Source organism: Peromyscus leucopus, chromosome 3 (genome assembly GCF_004664715.2).
Source record: "Peromyscus leucopus breed LL Stock chromosome 3, UCI_PerLeu_2.1, whole genome shotgun sequence".
Classification (NCBI taxonomy): Eukaryota; Metazoa; Chordata; class Mammalia; order Rodentia; family Cricetidae; genus Peromyscus; species Peromyscus leucopus.
Genome location: NC_051065.1, coordinates 65,834,250 through 65,859,312, shown reverse-complemented (window position 1 = coordinate 65,859,312; position 25,063 = coordinate 65,834,250). Strand labels below are relative to the sequence as shown.

General features: G+C 40.5%; 1 protein-coding gene across 5 annotated transcripts in view; it reads left to right on the top strand.

The window, feature by feature from the left end:
* Positions 1–25,063, top strand: part of Lmbr1 (limb development membrane protein 1) — a 131,764-nt gene that overhangs the window by 10,722 nt on the left and 95,979 nt on the right. For 4 of the 5 annotated variants that reach the window (XR_003733965.2, XR_005091087.1, XM_037203739.1 and 1 more), the window contains exons 2-4: positions 11,432–11,504; positions 13,761–13,800; positions 19,624–19,763. Coding sequence is in view for 3 of the 5 variants with exons in the window: in XM_037203739.1 (XP_037059634.1) it covers positions 11,432–11,504; positions 13,761–13,800; positions 19,624–19,763 (253 nt within the window). In the remaining 2 variants the exon portion in view is untranslated. Of the gene's footprint in view, positions 1–11,431; positions 11,505–13,760; positions 13,801–19,623; positions 19,764–25,063 lie in introns of those variants that run through there. The other variant, XM_037203741.1, reaches the window with a different exon arrangement.

The following is a 25,063-nucleotide window of genomic DNA, read 5'->3' as shown; positions in this document are numbered from 1 at the left end:
GGGATAATTATAGGTACAGGTGTTGATTCTTGTGGTGTCTTTGTTGAATGGGTATTTTATTCCTTTACTGTCTGTTTCCTTTATTGTCTTTTGGCCTGAATGGTCAAGGGTTCTGGTGGTTGGCTGGTTGTCAGGTTGAGTAGAGTTGTCTCAGCTGAGGTTTGTGGGGGTTTGGGTGCCTAGATTCAGTGTATCATCCAGTTCTTCTGGCTGGTGTGGACTTTACTTGTATCTATGGGGTCTGTTCTTCCAAATGGTGTGAGCTGTGCCTGTGCCTATGGAGTCTGTTCCTCTAACTGGTGTAGGTTTTTCCTGTGCCTGTTCTTCCAACTGGTGTGAGTGGTACTTGTGTCTATAGTATCTGCTGATGTAGCTGGAGAGGGCTGTTCATGGGCAGGATGCTGGGGTAGGTGGGATTGGGCAGCAGAGTGGGTCTCTTCTTCCAACTGGTGTAGGTGGTGCTTGTGCCTATAGGGGCTGCTGTCCTTCTAACTGGTGAAGGTGGACCGTGTGCCTTTAGAGGCTGTTGATGTTTCAGGGGATGGTTGGCTAAGGGGAGGATGATGGGTTTGGTGGGTTTGGGCGGCAGAGTGGGTCTTGTAGGTTACAGAGGCTGTGGGTGGCGGTGGTGGTGGAGCAGCCTGCCCACAGGGCTCTTACCTGCTGGCCGGCTGCTAAAGATTCCTTTTTGCCTACATTTTCATCAGCATTTTGGATGATTGTCATTTTGGTTGAGATGAAATGGAGCCTCAGTGGAGTCTTGATTTGCATTTCCCTGATAGCTAAGGATGTTGAGCATTTAAAAATATATTCCTTGGCCATTTGTGTTTCTTTTTTTTAATGAGAAGTATCTGTTTAGATCATGTGTTTTATTTATTGGATTATTTGTTCTTTTGCTATTAAGGTTTGAGTTAAAATATTCTAGTTATTAATTCTCATTCAGGTGAATAGCTGACAGATTTTCTCCTACTCTGTGGATTGACACATCACACTGTTGTTTCCTTTGCTCCCTAGATGCCTTTTAATTTGATGTAATTTCATTTGTCAGTTCTTGCATTTATTTCTTTAGCTATTGGAGTTCTACCAGGCAGTGATTCCCGTGTGCTTCCCTCTTGTAGTTTCAAGTCCTACATTTAAGATCTTCAACCTATTTTTCAGTTGGTTTTTGTGTAGAGTGAGAGCTGGGGATCTAGTTTCAACCTTCCAAATGTGGATATTCAATTTCCCAGTACCATTTGTATAAGAGGATGTCTTTTCTTCACTGTCTAATTTTTGGAACCTTTGTTAAGAACCATATAGCTGTAGATGCATAGTTTATTTCTTGGTCCATTATTCCATTGGTTTACATGTTTGCTTTTATTCTGCATACATGCTTATTTTGTTAGTATGGTGCTGTAGGGTATTTTGAAGTCAGAATTGTGGTACCTTTATTGATCATACTGTTTTGTTCTGTTTTTCTCTCTCTCAGGATTGTTTGGATACTTGAGGTCTTTATGACTCCAATAATGTTTTGGTTACTTTTTGTAGTTCTGTGGAAAATGTCAGTATTTTGATTGGGATGCACTGGATTTGTAGATTGCTTTTGGTAGTATGCCATTTTTAATAGTATTAATTCTCTTAATCTAGAAACTTTGGAGGTCTTTCCATCTTCTAGTGTCTTCTTCAGTTTTTTGAGTGCTATATAGTTTTCATCATAGATATCTTTAATAGTTTTGGTTACATTTGTTCCTACCTATTTTTAACTTTATTTTTAGTTTTATATCTTTTATTTTTAGTATTATAATTACTAAGAAAATAATAAGAAAATTATTATTTCTTAACTTTCTTCCCTACAAGTGTTCCAATATACTCTTTCTTTCTTTCCTTCAAATTAATATTCTCTCTTTTTTTTTTTTTAATTAATTGTTTGGTGGTTTGAATGACAGTGACCCCACAAGCTCGTAAATTTGAATGCTTAGTACTCAGTTGGTGGAACTGCTTGGGAAGAATTAAGAGGTGGTCTTATTGGAGCAGGTGTGTCACTGGGGAGTTCTTTGAGGTTTCATAAGTCCATGCTGGTTCCAGTTAGCTCTCTCTGCCTGCTGTTTGTGGATCAGGATGTAAGCTCTGATGCAGTGCTATGCCTGAATGCTGCCATGAGCCCTGCCATGATGATCGTGAAACTATAAACTCCAATAAACCATTTCTTCTATAAGTAGCCTTATAGAAGTCATTTTCACAGAAGTAGAAAATCAAGACAGAGGTTGTTACCAGGGAGTGGGCTATTGTTGTGACAGTGCTGACCATACTGTTTTGGGAAGAAATACGTAAGACCTTGGGACTTTGGACTAGGAAAATGGTTGAATGCTCTAGGTGGTGTTTAATGAACCACCATAGTAGGAGCTTAGAAGATATTATTACTGAGAGCTATGTGGACAATTGAATCCCACCCAGCTCAAGAGGTTTCATTGGGGAACAATATTAGCAACTGGGCTAGAGATCATTCTCATGATATTTTGGCAAAGAATATCACTGCTTTTTGCCCTTGTCTTAAGAACCTTCTTGAGGCTAAATTGAAAAGCTTTGGACTAATTTCATTGACAGAGATTTCAAGACAGACTAATATTGACTCTGCTACATGGTTATTAGTGATTACTCTTATGCAAGCCTGCAATGAAAACGAGCAAGCAGTGCAAAAAGAAATATAAAACATATAGTTTAAGGAGAAAAAGAGAAATTTAATGTTGGAACCAAGGTTTATGCTGAAAAGAGATAAGGAGAAATCGAATAAAGAGCTTGATGTCCTTCTTGTGATACCCTACCTAGCCAATCCTGCAGCTCATGAAAGGAAAAGGCCTGTGGAATTATCTGTTCCTAGAAAAGAAGCAACAAAGGAAAGTATGCAAATGTAATGCAAGGAGGGGCCAGGCTCCATCCTAAGCATGCAGCAGAGCCTGCCAGCATTGGCCTTGTGGTTTTGACCTTAGAGTCATGAAGGATACAGGAGTGAAAGCGTTACGGAACCTTCTTTCAAAGTTAAGGAAAGCTGCTGAGGCCAACCTGTGGCAGTATAGTCCTTGCATGGAGGCCTGGAGAGGCCATAGTACAGAACTTTGAAAGTGAACCTGGATTGTGTTCGAGACCCTAATATGTTGGAGATGCTAGGGCCATGGAATACTTCCAAGAAGAGCTGTATACAGGGTAAGGAACCAGCTTGAGAGGCCGGGTGGGGTTGGGGTAGGGTGGGGGGAGCTGTGTAAGTCCTTTGACTTTGGATATAGAGCTACAGGATTTAGAGTTTGCCCTGCTAATTTTTGGTCTTGCTTTGGTCCAGTATTTCCTCACTATATCCCTTTCTTTTGTTTTGGAACAGTAATGTATATTCTGTTTTACTGTATGTTGGAAGTGAGATCTGCTTTTTTATTTTACAGGAGGTTTTACAATTAGGAGATTGCCTTGAGTCTCAGAAGAGACTTTGGACTTTTAAACTGTGTTTGAGACTGAAAGACTATGGGGACTTGTCTGTGAAAGACTGTGGCGACTTTTGAAGTTGAACTAAATGCATTTTGTATTATATGGTCAGGGGAGCCTATACGTACCAGGGAGTGGAATGTGGTGGTTTGAATGAGAATGGCCCTATATGTATTTGAATAGTTGGTTCTCAGTTGGTGGAACTGCTTGGTAAGAATTAGGTGTGGCCTTGTTGGAGGAGATATGTCACTAGGGGTTTCAAAGCCCATGCCAGTCTCAGTTGTATATGACTGTTACCCCAGTGCATGGAGAGTTGAGACAAATGGATCCTGAGGGTTTACTGGCCAGTCATATGATCTTTTAATATGCTGTTGAATTCCATTTATACCTATTTTATTGAGGATTTTTGCATATGTATCCATATATTGGTTTATAGTTTTTATATCTTACAAGGTTTTGGTAGCAAGGTAATATGGGCTTTGTAGGATGAGTTTGGAAGTATCTCTTCCCTTTCTATTTTATGGAATAATTTAAGGATCTACTTTGTTTACCTTTTAATTTATTTCATACTTTTTAACTTAACTCTAGTTCATCAAAATTGAAGTTCAATTCCAGCACTCTGGAGGCGGAGGCAGGTGCATCTCTGAGTTCGAGGCCAGCCTGGTCTACATAACGAGTTCCAGGACAGCCAGGGCTACAGTAGGGAAGCAGCTGTATATTTATCCATCTATCCATTCATCTGTCCATCCATTTGTACATGTGTGGTGCATTAATACCTGGAGCTCACTGCCTGGGTTTGAATGGCTGCCCAGTAAAGCCCCAAGATGCACTTGTTTCAGTTCCCCGTGCAGTGGGTTGCAGATGTACGTGTGTGCCAGGGGTCTGAACTCAGGTTCCCATGCTTGTATAGCAAGCGTTTCACCCACTGAGCCATCTCTCTGGTCCGTTTCATCTTTCCAATATTTTTTGAAAATAACTGTTTGAGTCTTTGTGTCTTTGATTAATCTGCATTTTTAAGTTTTCCTTGTCATTTGGTAATTTCAAAGAAGTACAATTTAAATTTACTTTAATTGGTGGTTAGTTTGTAAACTTTCTAAATACTTATGTCTTATCTTTTGGATTAATAATGTTAAAATAAATCTGGTACAGACTTATGAGCCTCTCAGTAATAGCTCTTGGCTCTCAGGCTGGGTAGAGATGTTTCTGATCCTGCTTGGTATCTTTCAAATTTAGATCTTAAATAAGATAAATAGTAAAATTTCATTATAATGCACCAGCTTGTATTTAAGTTCAGTGTTACATCTGGAATTTCAGACTATTAACTTTTGACAATACACATTAAACTTAGGTCACTGGGGACTAGGTCCTTCAGTTCAAATCAGGTCTGAAGGCATGGGGCTCCCAAGGGCTTGGATCACCTTCTCCACAGGCTAGATGTCACTGAGAAGTGCTGTGGGTTTCTCTGGGAGGGGTGATAGCATGACCGTTCTTCTCTGGCAGCCGAAGAAAGCTCATTGTCTTCGGAGCTCAGCCAAGCACTGAGCTCGCCCATCTTCTCCTGTCAGCTGTATCTCACCTTTAGTGGTGAGTTGCTGTAATACTTTACTCTTTTTTTTTTCCTTAGAGATTTGCTGTTGTGGTTCCTGGAGTGCAGGGAGATTAGAAGGCATCATCATAGCTTGCTTTCGGTTCACTCATCCATAAGTGAGGTCTTGAGACCTCACACAAGAAAAGATGTGTTCATTTGGAGGAGAACCTGTGTGCAGTTCACCTTGGGAAGCCACACAAAGTTGCAGTCAGTTCTTTGGTTTCCATCCCAGTCTCTTCTATTTATGGCCAGTAGCTTTTATTCCATGTGAGCAGCACTTTTAGAATTTATAGCTTTACCTGTACTCTTAAATATATTGCTTCTCCTTGGTTTCCTACTCTGCATTGTGGCTCCTAGGGCCTTTTCTTCATTAACTTTCATTATTTATCATCCACTTCTATATGAACTCCCTGGAATTTCTGAAATTCCTTTCACTTTTAAATGTCATTTAAAAAATTCTAAACATCTTTGGTAAAAACCTCTATTCTTATTTTTGGGGGAATATTGAAGATCTATTTTAGTTTACAATTTTTCTATTTGAGAATTTTATATATGCATACAATGTATTTTGATTTTGTTCATCCTCCACTCATCCCCCTGACTTTTCCCAGATCCACCTCTGACCTGCTTCCAACTTAGTTTCCTTTCCCCCCCCCCCCTCCATCAAGCCCAGTTTATGCTGCCCATATACTTGTGAGTATGGGGCCATTCACTGAAGTGTGGTTGACCTACCAGTGCCATGCCCTTAAAGAAAACTGACTGTCCCTCCCCCCAAAACCTTTAACTCTCTGTAGCTAAGGTTAGGGCTTGTGAGCCCCTCCCACTTTGTGCTGGAATCAAGTTGACCGACTTGATCTTACACAGATCTTGTTCAGGTAACCCAAACTGCTATGAGTTCTTGAGTGCAGTGAGCCTATCATGTCCAGAAGACAGGTTTTCTCTGGTCCTCCCCAATCCTTTGGTTCTTGTAGAACTTTAGTTTCTTCTTCTTCCACCAGAACATCTATTCTTCTACTGTCCTTGGTTCTTTCATTGCAGCTAGATGTCTGCTCTGGCTCCTGCTTTTCTGTTCCTCAGCCTCCTTGGCTTCACTTTTTTCCGGTCTTCATGGGTCTCACTTTGTTTTGCATTTTCATAAGCCAGTGCTTCTCTAGGTGTGGTCACGGGCTTCCTGGGCCTGATAAACCTGGGAAAATGATAGAGCCTGTGAAGAACTTGCAGAATGGAACTGGAAGAGTGCTCAGCCCAGGAGCCAGAGGAGTGCAGCTGGTAAAGGCTGAGGAAAAGGGAAGCCATTAGAGAAGGAAGGACACTACTGATAGAGGTTGCTGATGGAGACCAAGGAACTTGCACCTGTAGTTTGGCTAGTGGGTCTTCACTCCCACTGCCTAGGTCCTTTGAGCTACCCAGTGGACATGAAGTCAGATTAGTGACTAGAAGAACGAATGAATGATGAAAAGGTAGAAAGCTGTGGAAGTACAAGCTATTATTTTGAAGAGTTTGGCTGGAGAGAGAGAGAGGGCAGGTTGGAGGGGTGCAGGAAGAGAAGCAAAGAAGTGAGATCAGGGAGAAGGGAGAGAAACTGAAAGTCGGAAAGTATCTGGGCTGTTAGGAGCATCAGGTGGTTGATGTTTCTTGGGGACTCGAGCTACATCAGTATTAGAATCAAGCATCATGTTTGACATCGTTGTCAGGCCTTAGGTGTCAGGAATTCTAGCCTGGGTTTGCCTGGAACTTTAAAGACTATTTAATCTCAAGTTGTCCCTTGCTTTTGTTATATTTTTCTATTTTTATTTATTTATATTCTCCAACTTTCCATATAGAATTTTGATTTGATAAATTGCACAAAGGGAATGAAAGGCAGCACAAGAGGTAATTTAGATAAACCTCCTTACCCTAGCAACTGAACTCAAATATTTGTGCTCACCTTCCCCCTTTCCCTTCTTTAAAACTGAGGACATCATAATGGGCTGTCAATAGACAATAACTAAATTACAGCATGTCCAGTGATGCTTGGGGTATGCTTAGGAAGCACTAGCAGCAGAGGCAGATGTCATCTGAGGAAGGGTTGTGGGACAAAGGATAAGAGATTCAGACATCTGAGAGTTGGCTTGAGAAGCAGAGACAATAGTGATCCCAAGAGTCTGATGTAGGATGGGTCTGGGGTGCTCAAATGAAGAGGAAAATAGGAGATGAGAGCGGAGATTAGTTCAACTGCCCTCTTCCTCCTCTGTCCCCCTCTCAGGCCCTGCTCCTTTTTCTTTCTAACTCTTCCCAGAATCTACATCAGCCAGGTTTTTGTCTCCACTACAACTCTTGTCAAAGTTGCAGTGACTTCCCAGTTGTCAACTGCACCACCATCATTATTATGGTCCTCCTCCTCTCCTCTTTTTCTCCACTCCCTCCTCATTTCCCGCCTCTTCATTCAGAAAGATTGTCTGTCAGTCCCTCAGTTTCGCAGCTAGTTCAGCATTATTCCCTTCCCCTCTTCTGTGTTTTGGCTGCTGGATTATTCATTCTATCTTCCGTGACTTTTCTCATCTTTTACAAAAGCCTCCTGACTTTGACTTCCTCCTTACAATCCCTTTGTTTTGTTGTAGCACTAGGGAAGGACTCCAGTGCATTTCTTTTGCTTGCACTTCTCTTTCCAAGCTCTTCCTGGAATCCACTTCAGCCAAGCCTTTGTCACCAGTACTCCAGAAAAACAGCTCTTGTCAAGGTTGCAGTGACTTCCATGGCACCAAACCCAGTTGTCAATACTCTTTCCTCATCTTGCTTGGTGGGTCAGCAGTATTTGACGCTGTTGCAAATTCCCTTTTCCTTCATGTGGGTCTGGAGATGTGCAGGCCCTTGGTGCCCCGCCTTGGTGCCTGCTTGTTTGGCAGCCTCTACACCGATGCTGAACATCTGAGAGTTGCGCTTTGCTTTCAGACTTCTCTTCTCTGCCTGCTTTTGCATCTCAGCCTTAGGACATTGTGTGTTGTCTGCTGATTATTTTTTATTTTTTAACTTGAAACTAACCTTTCCCTCTGAACAGTGTAGACCTGTATACAGACCTGCTCACTCCGCTTTCCACCATCATAGTGTATACTTCAAACTCAGCAGAGCCCGTCCCTCCTCCGGACCACTCCTTTTGTAATCTTTCCCGGCTGAGGACTTGGCAACGCAGTCTTTCCAGTTTCTCAGAACTTTGTGTTTATTTTTACGAGTCCTAGCAGGCCTGCTTTCAAAACATTCACAACTCAATCATTTCTTAATGCCTCACTCCGCAGGTCTGAGTGATGGCTCTTCTGCATTGTTTTGTGCTCAGTTTTTTCCTGGTCTCTGCTTCTGTCCTTGCAACTAGGGTGAGTTTCTTCACTGAATCTGATCATGTCACCCCTCTGTTCACAATCTTACATGGATTCTTGTCTCCCTCAGGGAAAGAGCCAACCTGGAAGTTACCATGTGTAAGTACCAGCACCTGGAACAAAGTCCTCTGTGCACTGGACTCCTGTTAAGCCCTAGGCTCATCTCTTATTCTTCCCTTTTGTTTGAACACACCAGAGGCATCTTGTCTCAGGACTCTGACATTATTATTGTCTCTGCATCACGCACTGCTAGTCTTGCTCCTCTTGTCCCATCATTCATCCTCAGATGACATCCTGCTGAGATGAGCCGCCACTGTTGATGGTACTTTCTATTTTCCTAGGTCCAGACTGACCATCCTTAGACACACTGAAATTTAGTTGCCTGTTATCTATTTGTATTGCTATTTCTCTCCCTGGAATGTGAGTGTCACAAGGGTGCACTAGTATCCCTAGTATTAAAATGGGTTCCTGGATGTAGTAAACCCCACAGATAAACTCAGACAGCCTCTGCCAGCTACCTGACGTCAGACTTTAACCTTATGGCTCATTGTTTTACTGTCAAGTTACTCTTCTTTCCTTGCTCTTAGAACCTGACTTCCATTGCATTGTAGACCATTATTTCTTCTTCTTTTTGAATTTTTTAAAATTATTTTTATTTTATAATTAATTTAATTTTACATATCAGCCAGATTCCCCTGTCCTCCCTCCTCCTAACCCCCAGCCTTCCCCCCCAACCCACCCCCCATTCTCACTTCCTCCAGGGCAAGGTCTCCCCTGGGGATTCAGCCCAGCCTGGTAGATTCAGTTGAGGCAGGTCCATTCCCCTCCTTCCTATACCAAAGCTTAGCAAAGTGTCTCATCATAGGCCCTAGGTTCCAAAAAGCCAGCTTATGCACCAAGGACAGGTCCCGGTTCCACTACCTGGGGGCCTCCTAAACAGTCTCAACTGTCTCACTTATCCAGAGGGCCTGGTCCAGTTCCATGGGGGCTCCTCAGCTATTGGTTCACAGTTCATGTGTTTCCACTAGTTTGGCTATTTGTCCCTGTGCTTTTTCCAATCATGGTCTCAATATCTCTTGCTCATATAATCCCTCCTCTCTCTCGCCGATTGGACTAATGGAAGCAGATGCAGAGATCTACTGCCAAGCCCCAGGAGGAGCTCCAGGAGACCATTATTTCTTTATGTTTCTTCACCATTTGGTTTTCTTTTTGACCCATTTTTTGTGCTTCAGAGGATTTTAGGAGGAGGTTCTAACTCTACTAACATCCTCTTGTTAGCCTGGGTTCTAACAGTCTTCAGGCTTTAGGACAAGTGCTGGATTGTCTTTTTCCACTCTCCCACATGTATTGAGAATGTTGACACTCAGTTTGTAGTGCTCCTCTCCATTTTCAGTGTTGTTTTCTAAGTGGTATCATTACAGGGGTGACAACCACCTAAAGTCTTTGTTATCATATTCCACCAACTCATCCCGAGAGGTCCATAGATATCAGCTTTCTGAAAGACTTCATATTTTTTCCACGTGCTCCATAAGCTTGACTGAAGCTTTATTTTTAGCATTTGGTCTTTGATGGATATCCTGTTTCTTGACCTTCTCTTTTTACCCATTTGTTGCCCTAACTCTGACAAAAGGAGTGCATTGTAGGCATAATGACTCAAATAAAAATGGGCAAAAGACCTGAGTGGACCTTTCTCAAAAGAAGACAGACAATGGACAACAGGTATATGAAAATGTACTTAGCATCCTTTGTCATAGAGAAATGGAAAGGAAGACTCACTTCATACCTGTTGGAATGGCTGCTTCCAAAGAGCAAGAGAGAAGTGCTATTGAGGACATGGAAAAAAGGAAGCCTTGCATACTACTGGCATCAGAACAGCTGGCTTGCCCTCCAGAATGTAAAGCAAATATGCCAAGTGGTCCACCTCTTCCATTCTGGATTCACATTCAAAGAAAATGAATTGATTTATGAGAGACACTGTGCTCAGGGTTCACCATGTGAGGTTACAGAAACAACTGATGTGTGCGTCAGTAGATGAATGGGTAAAGAAAATGTGGTAATCCTTACATGTACCATTTAGCCTTAAGGAAATTGTGCCATTTGGGACAACAAGGGATAATCTGGGGATATTCTGCTAAGTAAAGTCTGCAGATATAGAAAAATAGGTACCGAATAATCTCATTTGTGCATGGGATCTAAACAATTTGAGCTCATAGAGCTAGAGAGTAGAATAACAGTTCAGGGATCAGAAAGAGAGCTTCCAGGTTGAGGTGTGGCCAGTGGATGCCAAAGTTCCTTAGAGTGTGAGTTTAGTAGGCCTGCTGTGTGAAATAGTGATGTGGTGAAGAACAGTGTACTGTGTGTTAAAAACCTGAGAGTATATTGTAAATTCTAATCAGTAAAGATGATAAGCTGACTCTCTTCCCTCCATTAATTAGCACAGTGGAGGAGGGCACTGCTGTGCATGGGTAGCAGAATCTGAGATCATATATAGTAATACCATACAGTTTTTATTAGACAAAGTAATATGACTTAAACCACAGCAGAACAAAGAATTTAACTTTGATGTGTGGTGTGTTTATTGAAGTTATTTTTATCCACATTGATCTGTGATGCTTCTTTTATGCTAAAGCTTCATGTGATTGACTCTGTCAGGTTGTGTTACTGGCACATCCTTTACATATTATTGAAGCTCTTAGGATGCCTTGCTTTTCAGGACGGCAATGTGTGCTCATTGATTTCAGTCTTCAGAATTGTTGGTAATAGTTTGACTTTTCACACTTCCACATGACTTTGAAAAACATTAATCAAGTTATGAAAAGAGAAATTCTCCAGTGGGCTTTCTCACCAAAATATTATTAAACTAGGATACTGCAGATCTTTAGAACTGACCAGTTCACATACATTAATATTTTTTTTATCAAAATGTTATATTTGTGAAATGTCCAAAAATTTCACTTTTCAATAAGTTAGATCCTTCATTTTCTTTTGTTAGTTATAAAAATGTTGGGCAAAAATGTAAATGACCTGTTAAATTTCATTTCAGATATGTTTTCTTCTTTTTGCCATTCTCTACATCGTTTCCTACTTCATCATTACAAGATACAAGAGAAAATCAGGCAAGTAGAAACAGTTTTGTTACAGCTTTCATCAGAGCTGCCTGTGTGAGGTGTTATGTGGGCTCCACCCACACACTGCAGTACAGCCATGCTGAATATGCTGGTGACTGAAGTAAACAGTTGCCTGGTACTAAGAACACTAAAAATAACCCCTAGGGAACCTGACTATCCTCAGAGTCACCTTACTAGACCAGAGTCCTTGATTATCACAATTCTCATGTCCAACTAAGAATAGTGTTGGCTATTTAGTACCTGGGACATCCAGAGTTTATGAGGGTGTTTGGTTCCTTGTGGCTGGTTCTAACTGAGCATCCTATTCACCCCAGCCTCCTTCATTTTTTCACTACAGAACTGTCTCGCTATCTCTTTCTGTCTCTCTCTCTCTTTCTTTTTAAGAAAGATGTATTGGTTTATTTACTTACTTTTGTTTTATGTGCTAGGGGTGTTTTGCCTGTGTGTGTATTTGTGCACTGTGTACGTGTCTCATGTCTGCAGAGGCCAGAAGAAGGTGTTGGATCCCCAGGAACTGGAGTTAGAAATGGCTATGAGCCTCCATATAATTGCTGAGAATCAAATCTGGGTCCTCTGCAAGAGCAGCAAGTGCTCTCAACTGCTGAGCCATCTCTTCAGTCTATTTTCCTTCTCCAAAGCAATGTAGAATTTACAGTATCCATGATTGTACTGGTATTTAATTATATAGTATCCTTGTATTATTCCATTTTGTCCTGAGTTAATAATTTTCATGTTTTTTATGTCTTTATTATTTTTCTAATTCACACATTTTTGGTTAGAGTTTTATATGTACTCTAGCAGATGCCTTACTGCCTTCTGGTAATTCTCAACTATTTTTTTGAAATAATATTTTCTACCTCTGGTGCTGGCCTGGTGGCTGATGCTGTATGATACTTAAAGGTTCCATGTATTAAAGATTCTTTGATATATTTTCAGCTCATCAAACTCAAGAGAAATAAAGAAATAGCTCTTGTTGCACTATGTTGTTTCAGAGCTGTTACCTGGCTCTGTGAATGTTTGGAAATGTTCACTGGATCATGTAATCTGCCAAATATGTGAAGATCTGCAGATTCAAGACAGTGCCTCAGTTGTTTTAAAGATATTTGGTCACATGGGTCATAGATTACATGAAGAGAAAGGAGAGGGTTTGAGTGAAAAATATAAACACATTGTTTAAGGGGAGTTAAGGATGATGCACAGGCAAACTGTAGACTTAGATGATCTTCAGGTTAATCCAGTAATTTCAGGGAGTGACAAAGACTGTAGACCTCAATGGTGGAATAGAATGGCTGTGGATAAGGAAGTTGTAACCTTTTCTCTAGACTTGGTGATGGATTAGGTATGGGAATATCAGCATGAAAATTAATCGTGAATGTGATTTTGTGGTGTCTTTGACTGTAAAGTTGTTTTGGGAAGTCTGTAATTCATGATAGACACTACAAAGAATGGCCAAAACTCACTACTGACACTGAGGCAGATGAGCTCCCAGAGGTTCTGAGATCCAAGGAGAGCCTGTCAGGACATAAGACAGATGAGGAGCTGGAAGGATTGGGAAGGTTCTGCAATACTTGTGTACTTAGGCAGTCTCTTTGGCTGGTCAGTTTATGGGCGAGGACAAAAGAGATGGTGGCTGAGAGGCCTGAGAAAGGAAGAGGGGTATTCTAATGAAGTCTGCCTGGTACCTAAAGAGACTCAGAAAATGATACTTTTTTTTCTGTCTATAACTTAGAGAGTACTTTCAAATTGTTGAGGTGATGCTATCCAAGATAGTTTAGGGTGGTCTAAGAAAATATTAGCATTTCATTTACTAATGAAAATTCAAACTAAAGAAAAGCAGGTAAGTTCTAAGAGTATGGCATTTTATAATAGAAATATCTGTTGGCTATTAACAGCCAGAACATTTCATTCACGAGCAGCTTATCCTGACATTGTCTACCTGCATTTCACAATCATCCTGTGGTTCTAAGTTTTATTTTCTTGAGATTATGAGTTTATAAAATTTTGATTTACATGTGTCAGTTAATCAACACTAAAAAAAATCACAATATATATATACCACTTAACATGTTATAGTGAAATTTATATTTGGGTCTTTGTTGAGGTCTACAAAATTCTCTTTGAAAGTCTTTTTCATCTAGTAATTGAATTTTTAAAACTTTATATTTTTGTTACATTTTTTAGATAAATTAATGAAACATTTTGTTGGAGATAAAATAGTAACACTATAAACATTTATTTTTGCAGATGAACAAGAAGATGAGGATGCTGTAGTCAACAGAATATCGTATGTATTTGTCTTAGTTAGGTTTACTATTGCTGTGAGGAGACACCATGACCACAGCAACTCTTATAAATAAAAACATTTAATTGAGGGGGCTTACTTATAGTTTCAGAGGTTCAATTGATTATCATCAGGATGGGGAGCATGGAAATACCAGCATGCAGATATGGTGCTGGAGCTGAGAGTCCTACAGCTTGACTCAGGCAACAGGAAGTTGACTGACTCACACTGAGCGAAGCTTGAGAAAAAGAGACCTCAAAGCCCGCCCCCACAGTGACTTTCTTTATCAAGACCACACCTCCTAATAGTGCCACTTCCTTTGGGGGCCATTTTCTTTCAAACCACCACAATATTTTAAAATTTAATTGTTCTGTTTATAGTTTTGAAGTTAGAGTCTGAAGGAAATAATTGCCTAAAGTACTAATCCTTATTAATCATATTCTTAAAAAGCACATGCAAGCAAATACACATGGTTACTTTAGAGCTGATTGTCTCTTGCTAAAATGTGTTTATTCAACTGAGTGTGGCACATGTAATCCTATTAATGGTAAGGGGGAGGTGGTATGATCAGGAGTTCAAGGCTAGCCTCAGCTACATAGTAAGTAAGGCCAGCATAGGCTACATGAGACCATATTCCTTTCCCCTGATAAGTGCTTACTTAAAGAAATGGAAGATTTTATTTTCAGGAGATTTAATGAGGAAAAGAGCTTAAAGGTGGAAGAGTTGTTTAAGAAAGACCTAGTTTGGTATAGTGGGCACAGGCTTGTAGTCTCAGCACTCTAGAGGTGGAGGCATGAGGATTGAGAATTTGAGGACAGCCTGGGCCAACAGCAAGACCCCGAGAAAAAGGGAAATCAGCCTATCTGTCAGCCATTTGCTTTGTGTCCTGTGCTGACTCTCTGAAGCAAGCAGCAGGTAGACTTTCTGGTCAGAGTGACACATTTGTCTGCTGAGAGTAGAGAGACCTGGTCACCTTGTAGGTTCCTAATGTTTGTGGAGGAGACATGATGGAAGTGTACTTTAATTTTTGAAGTGTCAAACTGAATGGCAAACAGTTAAGTTCTTTCTGTTAGGTTTTGCCTATTAAATGTGAAATCTGGGGCTGAAGAAATGGCTTAGTGGTTAAGAGCACTGGCTACTCTTGTAGAGGATCTGGGTTTGATTCCTACTACCCTCATGGTAGCTCACCACCATCCCTAACTCCAGGTTCAGGGAACCCGAAGGGTGGCAGGATCTCCATGAGAGTGTCAGTGTCACTACAGATGAAGAGGGTGTCCATGCCAAAGGGAGCCTGCCAGAGGTGTGAGCTGAGTTGAGGAAGGAGGGTGTCTTGAGTGTCAGGACCATTCAGTCCAGATTGGGGAGCTACCCAGACAGGAAGGTATGTATCTGTATAGAACTGGGATCAGTATGGTAGGAAATTAGTTCCTTGTAATGGTGGGGAGGTTTGGTTAAAGTCAGTAGGAACCAAAAATTAAGGGAAAAGGAGAAAACAAAAATGACCACCAAATTGTTGGTTTGGAGTTGAGGTTGTGTCATTGTGAACACATGGTTTTCAACACCTATAAGAAGTAGAACTGCAGTATTAAAGTGAGTGTGGCCATGTGTTTGTACATGCAGAGTGCACACTCTATGCCTCAGCTTTGTCTGCCTCCTGAGGGTATCTCCCTGTATCAGAGATTTGATATAATGCCCAGGCCATGTTTAACTAGAAGTTTCCACTAAGTAGAACCAGGACTCTTGAAAAAGGATAGAGTAGGGCAATCTTGAGTCCATCTTTATAGAAACCAGTAGATGAATGGACTAGAAGTTTGGCAAGAACAGGTTTCTCTTGTAGTTTCAAACTTAGCTTTCCATAGACTACTAATGGAAAGGAAGAGTGTCTCAGAGTTGAGCATCCTCATAGTTACTGCCTTGACCTGGGACCAAGAAGATGGGGTCAGTGGAGAGACAGCAACCCCAAGTCACCTGTGGCCCACAGAGAAAAATCAGAGCAGATGCCTTATGGACACCAAACGACACCTGTCGAAGGCTGATTTCCTCCTTTCCCTCTCCAGCCTGCCTTCTGCACATCACAAGACACCATCCTTCTAGTTTAGGCTCCCAGCCTCTCACGTTCCTTTGACTCCCCTCTCCAGCTTTTTGCCAGGAGCCATGTTGGCTTTGTGTTTAGAATCTGACTTGTCTTACCTTTGCCACTTCAGTTTTCCTTACTTGTTTTATTTTCTGTAGTGCCTATCATTTAAAATATATTATGCAGTTATCCATTTAATACTTTATTGTTTTTTTTTAATCTGATGCTTTTGTAGCATTAAGTGATGCTTCACTTAGAAGCTGTGGAGAGACAAAACATGTCTTGTTTACTATTTTAACACGCCAGGTACAGTGCTGGCTTAGAATCAAGTGTTTGTAAATATCTGTTTAGTGAGTGAGCATCACTAATAGATTCCTGGGTCAGTCTGTGGTGTGCGCACTAGCAGTAGCCTTTTCAGATGGTTGCTTGTGGGTGATCCTGATGGTAATACATTCTGATGTTCCCACTGGTTAAGAACCACTGGCCAGAGTGAGCATTTGGGGGTTGAATTCACAAGGCATGCCTTTATTGATTAGCCAGATAAAGGCTGTGACAGTTACTCTTCTCATCACTGGGACAAAACACCAGGCAGAAGCTAATGAAGGAGGAAAGGTTTATTTTTATGCAGTTTCACAGTCCACAGTGTTGGCAGTGCGTGTCAGTGTTTTGTTACCTGCAGATGGACCAGAAAATAGAGCAAGCATCCAGGCTGGAACCAGAGGTGGGTGAAACCTAGTGACCTATTTTTGCCAGGCAGCCCTACTTCATGGAGATACAGCAGTTTTTAAATGGTCTCACAAATTGTGGAATGTGTCCTCAAAATGTAAGCCTGTGGGGACATTTCAGATTCAAACCCAAACACTTAAGATAACATGTGGGTACATTTCACAGAGTATGCAGATAGAAAGGAGGGAATGCTGAAGAAGCTGTAGGATTTCAAGAAGGAAGTATTTATCCACTTGAAATATCTAAGGCTTCATGGAAGTGTGTGTGGCAGGCTTGTTGAAGTAATTTATGTGATCTGTAGATGATAGCTTTCTGAGCCACTGGTAACATTTAGCATTCAAGTAGATTCTCACACCCTCCTGCTTAAGGAGGTAATCACCAATGGCAGATATTCAAGGAAATATTTTTGTTTTACTACCACTACAATCACAGAAGGCACAATATTCTGGATGTAGGATTTTTTACTACTCCATTTTAGAAGGTGACATTTCTGAAAGGGTGTGTTTTATGATTGTACATGCAATGTCTCTACTATACTTTTCCAGGTCAGGGCCTTATTTTAAGGACCCTTTGTCATTATCAACTCTACACGAACCTTTTATGAGTGGCACTTTATAGGCAACAAAAGCAGTTTTCTGCTTTCTGGATAGGTCTAACACAGTAATGGTGTGGAGTGGAGGCTCCATAGCTGTTGAAAAGCAGCATTATAGTAATGGTGATATATGCATTGGATTTTCTGGGCCACTTGTGACCTGCTGTTTTATTTCTTTGTCTCCTAAGTGAACTCCTTTTGTCAGGTCGTGGGTCCTAGTATTGGATTCGGAGGATATGTTGGCCTGGTATGTGGTCAGTGTTATGGGAGATAAGAGGAAAGAGGAACTGATTTTACTGAGAGGAACAAGAAGGTAGGAATTGAGGGACACATGGTAAGCAAGTGGCATTTGAGGTCTGTCATGCTATTCAGGCACATCTGCCATGTGGAGTGTTGTAGGGATACCGTGGAGTGTTGTAAGGGCACCCTAGAGAAAGAGAGCAGCCTGTAGGCAGAGGCCTGAAAACCACACAATCTGTTGAGGGTTAGGAAACAGTTGGGGAATGAGTATAAGATGAAATGTATTCTGTTGAGGGGCCTAGAGTGTTGGGAGAGCTGTGCAGGCCCTTGGGATGGTGAGTGTTGGGATTCAACTTTGGCTTTGACATTGGTAGGAATGATGCTAATGAGAGTGATGCTCCTCTCTGGGCTGGAACTGGCCATCCACTTCAGGTGAGCAGCTTTTCTGAGTACTTTTCCGGGACATGTGCTCTTCATTCTTTGGATAAATTCATGATGATGCTTTGTCTGAGCTGAGTTTTGTTTGGAGTGTTCCATTGATCTGCATTAAATAGTTGGCCTTTATTTACCAAACTCGGGTTTCTAGGGTACTTGTGCCTGTGTAGGCATGCATTTCTGCTTTTTGCCACAGGATGGCATTGAGTGCAAGGTCACTTGATTAAATTCGTGGTGGGACATTTACTCTGCCTTTTTGTTTGTTTGTTGTTTTCAAGATAGGGTTTCTCTGTGCAGTCCTGGCTGTCCTGGAACTCTCTCTGTAGACCAGGCTGCCCTCAAACTTAGAGATCTGCCTGCTTCTGCTTCCCAAATGCTGGGATTAAAGGTGTGTGCCACCACCACTTGTCCTTACTACTGTGACTTTTAAAATTTTTTCTTACTTTATTTTCACATTCTTTCAATATTAACTTCATTGTTATGGATACTCAAGTTCTATCTTTAATGCTAATCGAATTTCCTTTGCCAGTACTCCTGCTGTGCTGCTACCTGCCTGCCTCCTTTCTTCTTCCCTTCCACTTCCCTTCCCTCCTCCCTTCCCTCCCTTCTCCTTGACCCTTTCCTCCTTCCCCTCCCTTCCCCCCCACCTTTCTTTTCTGAAACAGGGCATCACTAATGTTGCCCTGGCTGGCCTCGAACTCTCTATGTAGACTAGCCTGGCTTGAACTCACAAAAATCCATCTTCCTCTGTCTTGCTATTTATTTTTTTTAAATATTTTTCAAAATTAGGTGTTTGTTATAAAAAATTTAAAGCTTTTCAGAAATATGTAACTGGGAAGTGAAAGTCCCTCATGATTGCATTCTGTCCTGTGGGTTGTTATAAATAATAATGGATTTTGGAACAACAGATTTCCTGATGATATATAAGCATTTCTTGGTGTGAATAGAGACCCTGCTTTGTATTTATTGTCAATGTTTTTCTTCAGTTTGTTTTGTTGACTTAATTTATTTTAGATCCTTTATACACATTGAAACTGTATTATTTAAGAAGTATTGGCCGGGCGTTGGTGGCGCACGCCTTTAATCCCAGCACTCGGGAGGCAGAGCCAGGCGGATCTCTGTGAGTTCGAGGCCAGCCTGGGCTACCAAGTGAGCTCCAGGAAAGGCGCAAAGTTACACAGAGAAACCCTGTCTCGAAAAACCAAAAAAAAAAAAAAAAAAAAAAAGTATTGAAGTAGTGTTTGAAATATTGATTAGTATTATTTACTACTTCTCTGGTATTTACTACTATAATTTAACCTTGTTAATGAGATACCAGGAGGTGATGAGTTGGCTGTGTATTAAGATAATTTGCTCTGTAAGCCTGGAGACCTGAATTCAATATTGGAGTCTGTGTAAAGGTAGAAGGAGAAAACAGACTCTATATAGTTGTCCTCTGACCTTACATGCATGCCATGTCACCCCCCTGCCCCCCATATCTCTCTCTCTCTCTCTCTCTCTCTCTCTCTCTCTCTCTCTCTCTCACACACACACACACACACACACACTAATAATAATAATTTCTTAAAACTGTGCGGCACTCTCTTCAGTATATAGATCTTGTTATGGATTTAACCTGGTTGCACTTTCCAGATCCTACGCATGCCATTTGTCTCTCAGTTGCATATCTGTAATGGGATTCTTATGGAATGCACTGGCTCTTGCTTTCATAGTCACTACTTCCCAGACCCCCAGTGATGATGCCTCTTCTCTCTTGCAGGTTGTTTCTGAGCACCTTCACTCTAGCGGTTTCAGCTGGAGCTGTTTTGCTTTTACCCTTCTCAATCATCAGCAATGAAATCCTGCTTGCTTTTCCTCAAAACTACTATATTCAGTGGCTAAATGGCTCCTTGATCCATGGTTAGTATATATTACTTGATTCAGTCATGACTAATGCTTGAATTTTTAACTACACTATAAGTTACAGGTTTTTCTTAGTTTCCTTTGAAATTTGTAGCTTCTTCCAGTAAACTATTGTCTTATTAGGGTTTCTATTGCTGTGATAAAACACCATGACCAAAAACAACTTGGGGAGGAAAGGATTTATTTCAGATTACACTTCCACATCAGAGTCCATCACTGAGGGAAGTCAGTACAGGAACCTGGAGGCAGGAGCTGATGCAGAGGCCATGGAAGAATTCTGCTTATTGGCCTGCTTCTCTAAGGTGTGCTCAGTCTGTTTTCTTACACACTCCAGGACCAGCTGCCTAGGGGTGTCACTGTGCCCATTGGACTAGGTCCACCCACATCAATCACTAATCAAGAAAAGTCTACCCATAGACCTGTCTACAGGCCAATCTTATGGAGGAATTTTCTTAATATTCCCTCTTCCTATATATGTCTAGGTTTATGTCATGTTGACAAAAAAATTAACCAGTACAACTATTGAAAGTCCTCTGTGAAGTCAGAAGCTAGCTTTTACTTCTTATATTGCTAGTTTCAGTTGGCTATTATCCTTTACTTAACTAAGGAACAGTTCTTATATTTACTATAAGTTTGGTACTCCCGTGTGTGTGTGTGTGTGTGTGTGTGTGTGTGTTGAAATATGTCTCACACTATAGCCTCAGCTGGCCTGGGATTTGCTTGTAGGCCTTGAACTCATGGTAGTTCTCTTGTTTCAGCCTTTCAAATGTTGCAATTACAGATGTGAGCTACTAGTCTGTGTATTTACTTTAGTTTGATTCATTTAAATATTGCAGGAAAAGACTTTTTGGTTCATCTGGTTAGGTCAGAGGACCTCATTCTCCATTGAAGACCTGATAGAACTGAGACTGCAGTTGTGTTTTTTTTTAATTTTATTTATTTTTTTATTTATTTTAAAACTTGATAGAATAAAAACGCTGTCAAGTTAAAATTTTAATCTGATTTAAAAAGTAATGATGGTGTCTGGGTATGGTGGCACATACCTTTAATTTCACCACTGGAAGGCAGAAGCATGTAGCTCTCTGTGAGTTCCAGGTCATCTAGGACTAGATAGTAAGATCATGTCTCTCTCTCATATGTACACACACATACATGCATGTGTGCATGCACGCATATGCATGTGTGCGCGCGTGTGCGCACACACACAAGACAATGCAGATCACAAGATCTCTTCCTTGGAAGTGAGGTAGATCTATAGTGCAGCTTTGGGCAGGCCACTGTGTTGCCTGTCCTCAGGTCTTTACTCTCTTAAGTAGAGTAGTAAATGCACATTGCATGCTTGCTTTTAGGAATATATCTAGTAGAAAATACCTGCCTTTAATAGGCACTTAGTGTCTGGGTATGCCACTTAGTGCCTATTAAAGGCATGTGATAACTATTGTATGTGATAACTGTTGTATGAATGTATTCTATGCTAGGATAGTTCTTTATAGTGTCTGTTAGACTGGATTATGGTGCTTGGGTGCTTGGATATAGCTTTCTTACTCTTCCTATCCATACCATTCCTATTTTCTTAGTGTTGAATTTTGTGGCTAGTATTGTTAATGATGGTATTAATATTGTCAAGCTATTTTATTATGTTTATATAATTTGATAGTTACATGGAAGGCTAGATACATTGTTTATGAACACCAAAGGCAGGTAAAATTCGGCCACTTCACTCTGAGATGTTTTTGTGTGGACACAAATCATTTCCCTTATCCCACTGAAGATGTTTTATAATAGCGAAGACACTTTATGAAACCATATCTCGAAGAATAGTCAGTGACAAGTATTTACTTTTTTGTTTTTGTTGTTTGAGACAGGTTTTTTTGGAAGTTATTCCATGAAGTTCTGTTTCTTGGCTTTGGTGTCAGCTAGATCTGGCTTTGAATTTCAGCTTTGGGTTTTACTCTTAGTAACCCCAAGCAAATTGTTTAAGCTTTTCAAGTCCTAGTGTTTTATCTGAAGAATGAGCAGAACAAGGACTAGTTGATTGCATTTTTGTGTGGAGAGTGGATTGTACACAGAGTATAAAGTAACTGCCTTGTCTAATGCCTGCTCCAGAATAAGAGGAAGTAAACAGCCTTTTTTCATGAGCCCACTGGGTGATGAGCAGTATCTGGAGAAAGAGGCCCACTGTTATATTTAGCTACCCTCTATCTTTTTGGGTTATCATGTCTTCTTCATCCTCTTGATTGTTAATACCTTTTATATCCAGGGAGTATTCACCTGGGATACAGGCATCTTACGTTTTGATTTTTGTCCAGAGAGGGCTGTAGAGCTGGAGCCACCCACATACCTATAGAGATTCCAAGTGCTACAGACTAAACAAGGCCCAAGGCCCTTCATCTGTTAGCTAAGAAAATATACACAGACAGGAGGAAGCCTTGAGGATTTGAGCCACTTCTAAATGAAATCACTGGTTCTTTTAGGGTCTGCTTATGCTGGGTCACACATATATCATTTCTATTTGATGATACAGTACTTTTGCACATGCCTAGTTTTTTGGATGAGGAGTATCCCAAGATACTCTTTTATGATAGGCAGCCCAGGCCTATCACAGCCCCAAGATCAAGCATTTGGTCTTTGTGAGAGTCCAGTATCCGGCCAAGAACTGCTTCTCAAAAGGGAAGTAGTTATCTGAAGAGGGTAACCTCCACTGTGATTCTTTGATTCAGCATGTCCTACGTTTTAAGCTGGAACAGAGGAGGCTGAGGTGTCAGAGTGGCATCATTGACATAACTCAAGTAGAAATAAAAGGATAAATGGTAGGTAGAAAGAGCCATTTGTATGTTTCCTTTTTATGTCTTGTGCACTGTTAACAAGTTAGTGAAAAGAAGACGTGGAGCTTTAGTTCTACATGTGGATAAGTAATGGTACAGTGTAGGACAAGGCAGTGGTTACACAACATTCAGAATATGCCACATGCCACTGAAGGTCTTACTTTAAAATGACTGCTTTTTTGCCCTGTGTGTTTAAAGTTAAAAGCCAATAATGGTAACATTTTGAAAGAGAGGAGAGTGATAGAATTAACTTCTAGGTTTTTTTTTTGTTTGTTTGTTTTTGTTTTTTTGAGATAGGGTTTTTCTGTATAGTCCTGGCTGTCCTGGAACTCACAGTGTAGACCAGGCTAGCCTCGAACTCACAGTCCCAAGTGCTGGGATTAAAGGCATGTGCCACCACCACCTGGCAACTTCTAGTCTTAAGTCTGGAAATAATTCTCCAGTGTTGGAGGTATTTTTCTCCAATGGTACCCAGTGTTTGCTTTACTTTATTTGCTGGTGCAGAGATCCACATTGATAACTGAGTGCCCAGCTTGGGTTCAGTTGTTAAAATGAGCCTCAGTGATCTGGCTGGTCTCTGTGAATACTGAACTTTATTTTGATTTATGAGGAACAGTGAACTGGGGATATCATGAAGGAACAGTGCAAAACTCATCTTTTCTCTCAGAATCTGTTTTTAAGCTCCAGAGAAGGCCAAACAAGCTTTTAGGTTATCAGCGATCAAGCTTAATGGGAAGATATATTTGCTTATGAATAGTTATGAAAAGATAAACCTTAAATTTTACTGATCATCCTTAAATGCGCATAATAAATTACAGTTTGCATTATCACAGTGGCTAGACATTGAGATACTATTTATCATACTGAAAATGAGTCTTGGTGTTTGGAGTAGGAAAATGACTTAAATTTCTGTGGATCCAAATTGGATTGGTTTGTTGTCCATTATGGATGAGGATGCCAATGAATACAATATGTTAGATAAAGATGTTGAGAAAAAGGATACTTAAAATCAGATGTACCCCTACCTCACCTTGTTTATTTTGTAGTACAAAGGCTCAAATCCAGGGCCTTTGCTCACTGTTTTCTCTCATAAATCTATCAGATTAACAGAAGCTCTAACCCTGATGTTCTCTCAACTCGAGTTGAAATATTTTGTGATACCAGCAGGTGGCGGTAGAAGATAAAGAACCCTATGGTGATCTGGCATTTTGGTCTTGTGTTTGAAACACCAGAGTATTCTGAAACTGTTGCCTCCAACTGAAACGTCTTCCGGGGATGGGCATACTGCTTACCTTCAGTAGCTTGCTGTGGATCCTGACTTTGACAAATCACCTTTCTTAAGTTTTGCATTCTATAGATTGAATTGTATAATTTTAGCATTTTGAAGCAGAGAGATTTGACAATTTTTATTTTATAAATTAGTGTAAACATATGCAATAAAATATGTGTAATGTTGGTAACAATTTTCAATTGTATCAAAATTATAGAATGTTTTTAAGAGAAAGATCGTAAATTTATTGAGTTTTGAAAAGTTGGTAAGCTGCTTCACAATACGTATTGAATACACATATTTTTTTTTCTAGAAAGTACTAGCCTTGTGCTCAGGGTTCTCTTTGCCTCCACCTTCCAAGTGCTGTGATTACAGGTGAGCCAGCACACCTGGCTTTGGATACACTTGTTATGTTTGTATACTTGACAAACTTCAAATGGTGAATTTAGACTTTCTTATATTATGGTATTTTATAATTAGATCACCATAATTCAGTTCACTTTTATTTCTTCTGCCTAATAGAGTTAATTAAAAGTGCATGACAGAGACATTTAATTTCATCAGTTGATATGTATAGCTATGTGATAATCTCCTGTGATTTTTTTCACTTGTCTAGAAGATACTGTTTTCCTTTTTTGAAATGGGGTTTCACCACATAGGCCTGGCTGGGCGGCCTGGAATTTGCTGCATAGCCCATGCTGAAAGCCAAACTTCTGATGAACTTTCTGTTTCTACCCCCTGACCCTGGGATTACAAGCATGTGCCACCACTTCTGGCACTTTTGCAGTGTTTTTGGAGATTAAATTTAGGTCCTCATACTCATTCAGTGAACACTTCATTGACCAAGCTAGTCCTGAGTTTGAAGTAAGTGAATTGGCTAGAGTACTTATCATTATTAGTTTTCATCTGTGAGTTTTTGCCTAAGGCAAATTTTACTTTTTTGGCTTTTGACCTGCATAGAAGAATTTCGATTTCTTGTTCTGGAAATATGTGTGTGTATAGATCAATAATAAGAATAAAAGGCCTCTTTCTGTGCTACAAATGACAAATTTTTCTGCTTATGAAAATATAGTAGACATTAGCATTCACATACTTATATTTGGTAGTTTTTCTGAGGCTGATGTTTGAATGGTGTGGACAGTGTAGCTAGCAGCAGAGAGCCTGGACTGGGTCTCTAGCTCCGTTTACTTTTGTTGTTTTCT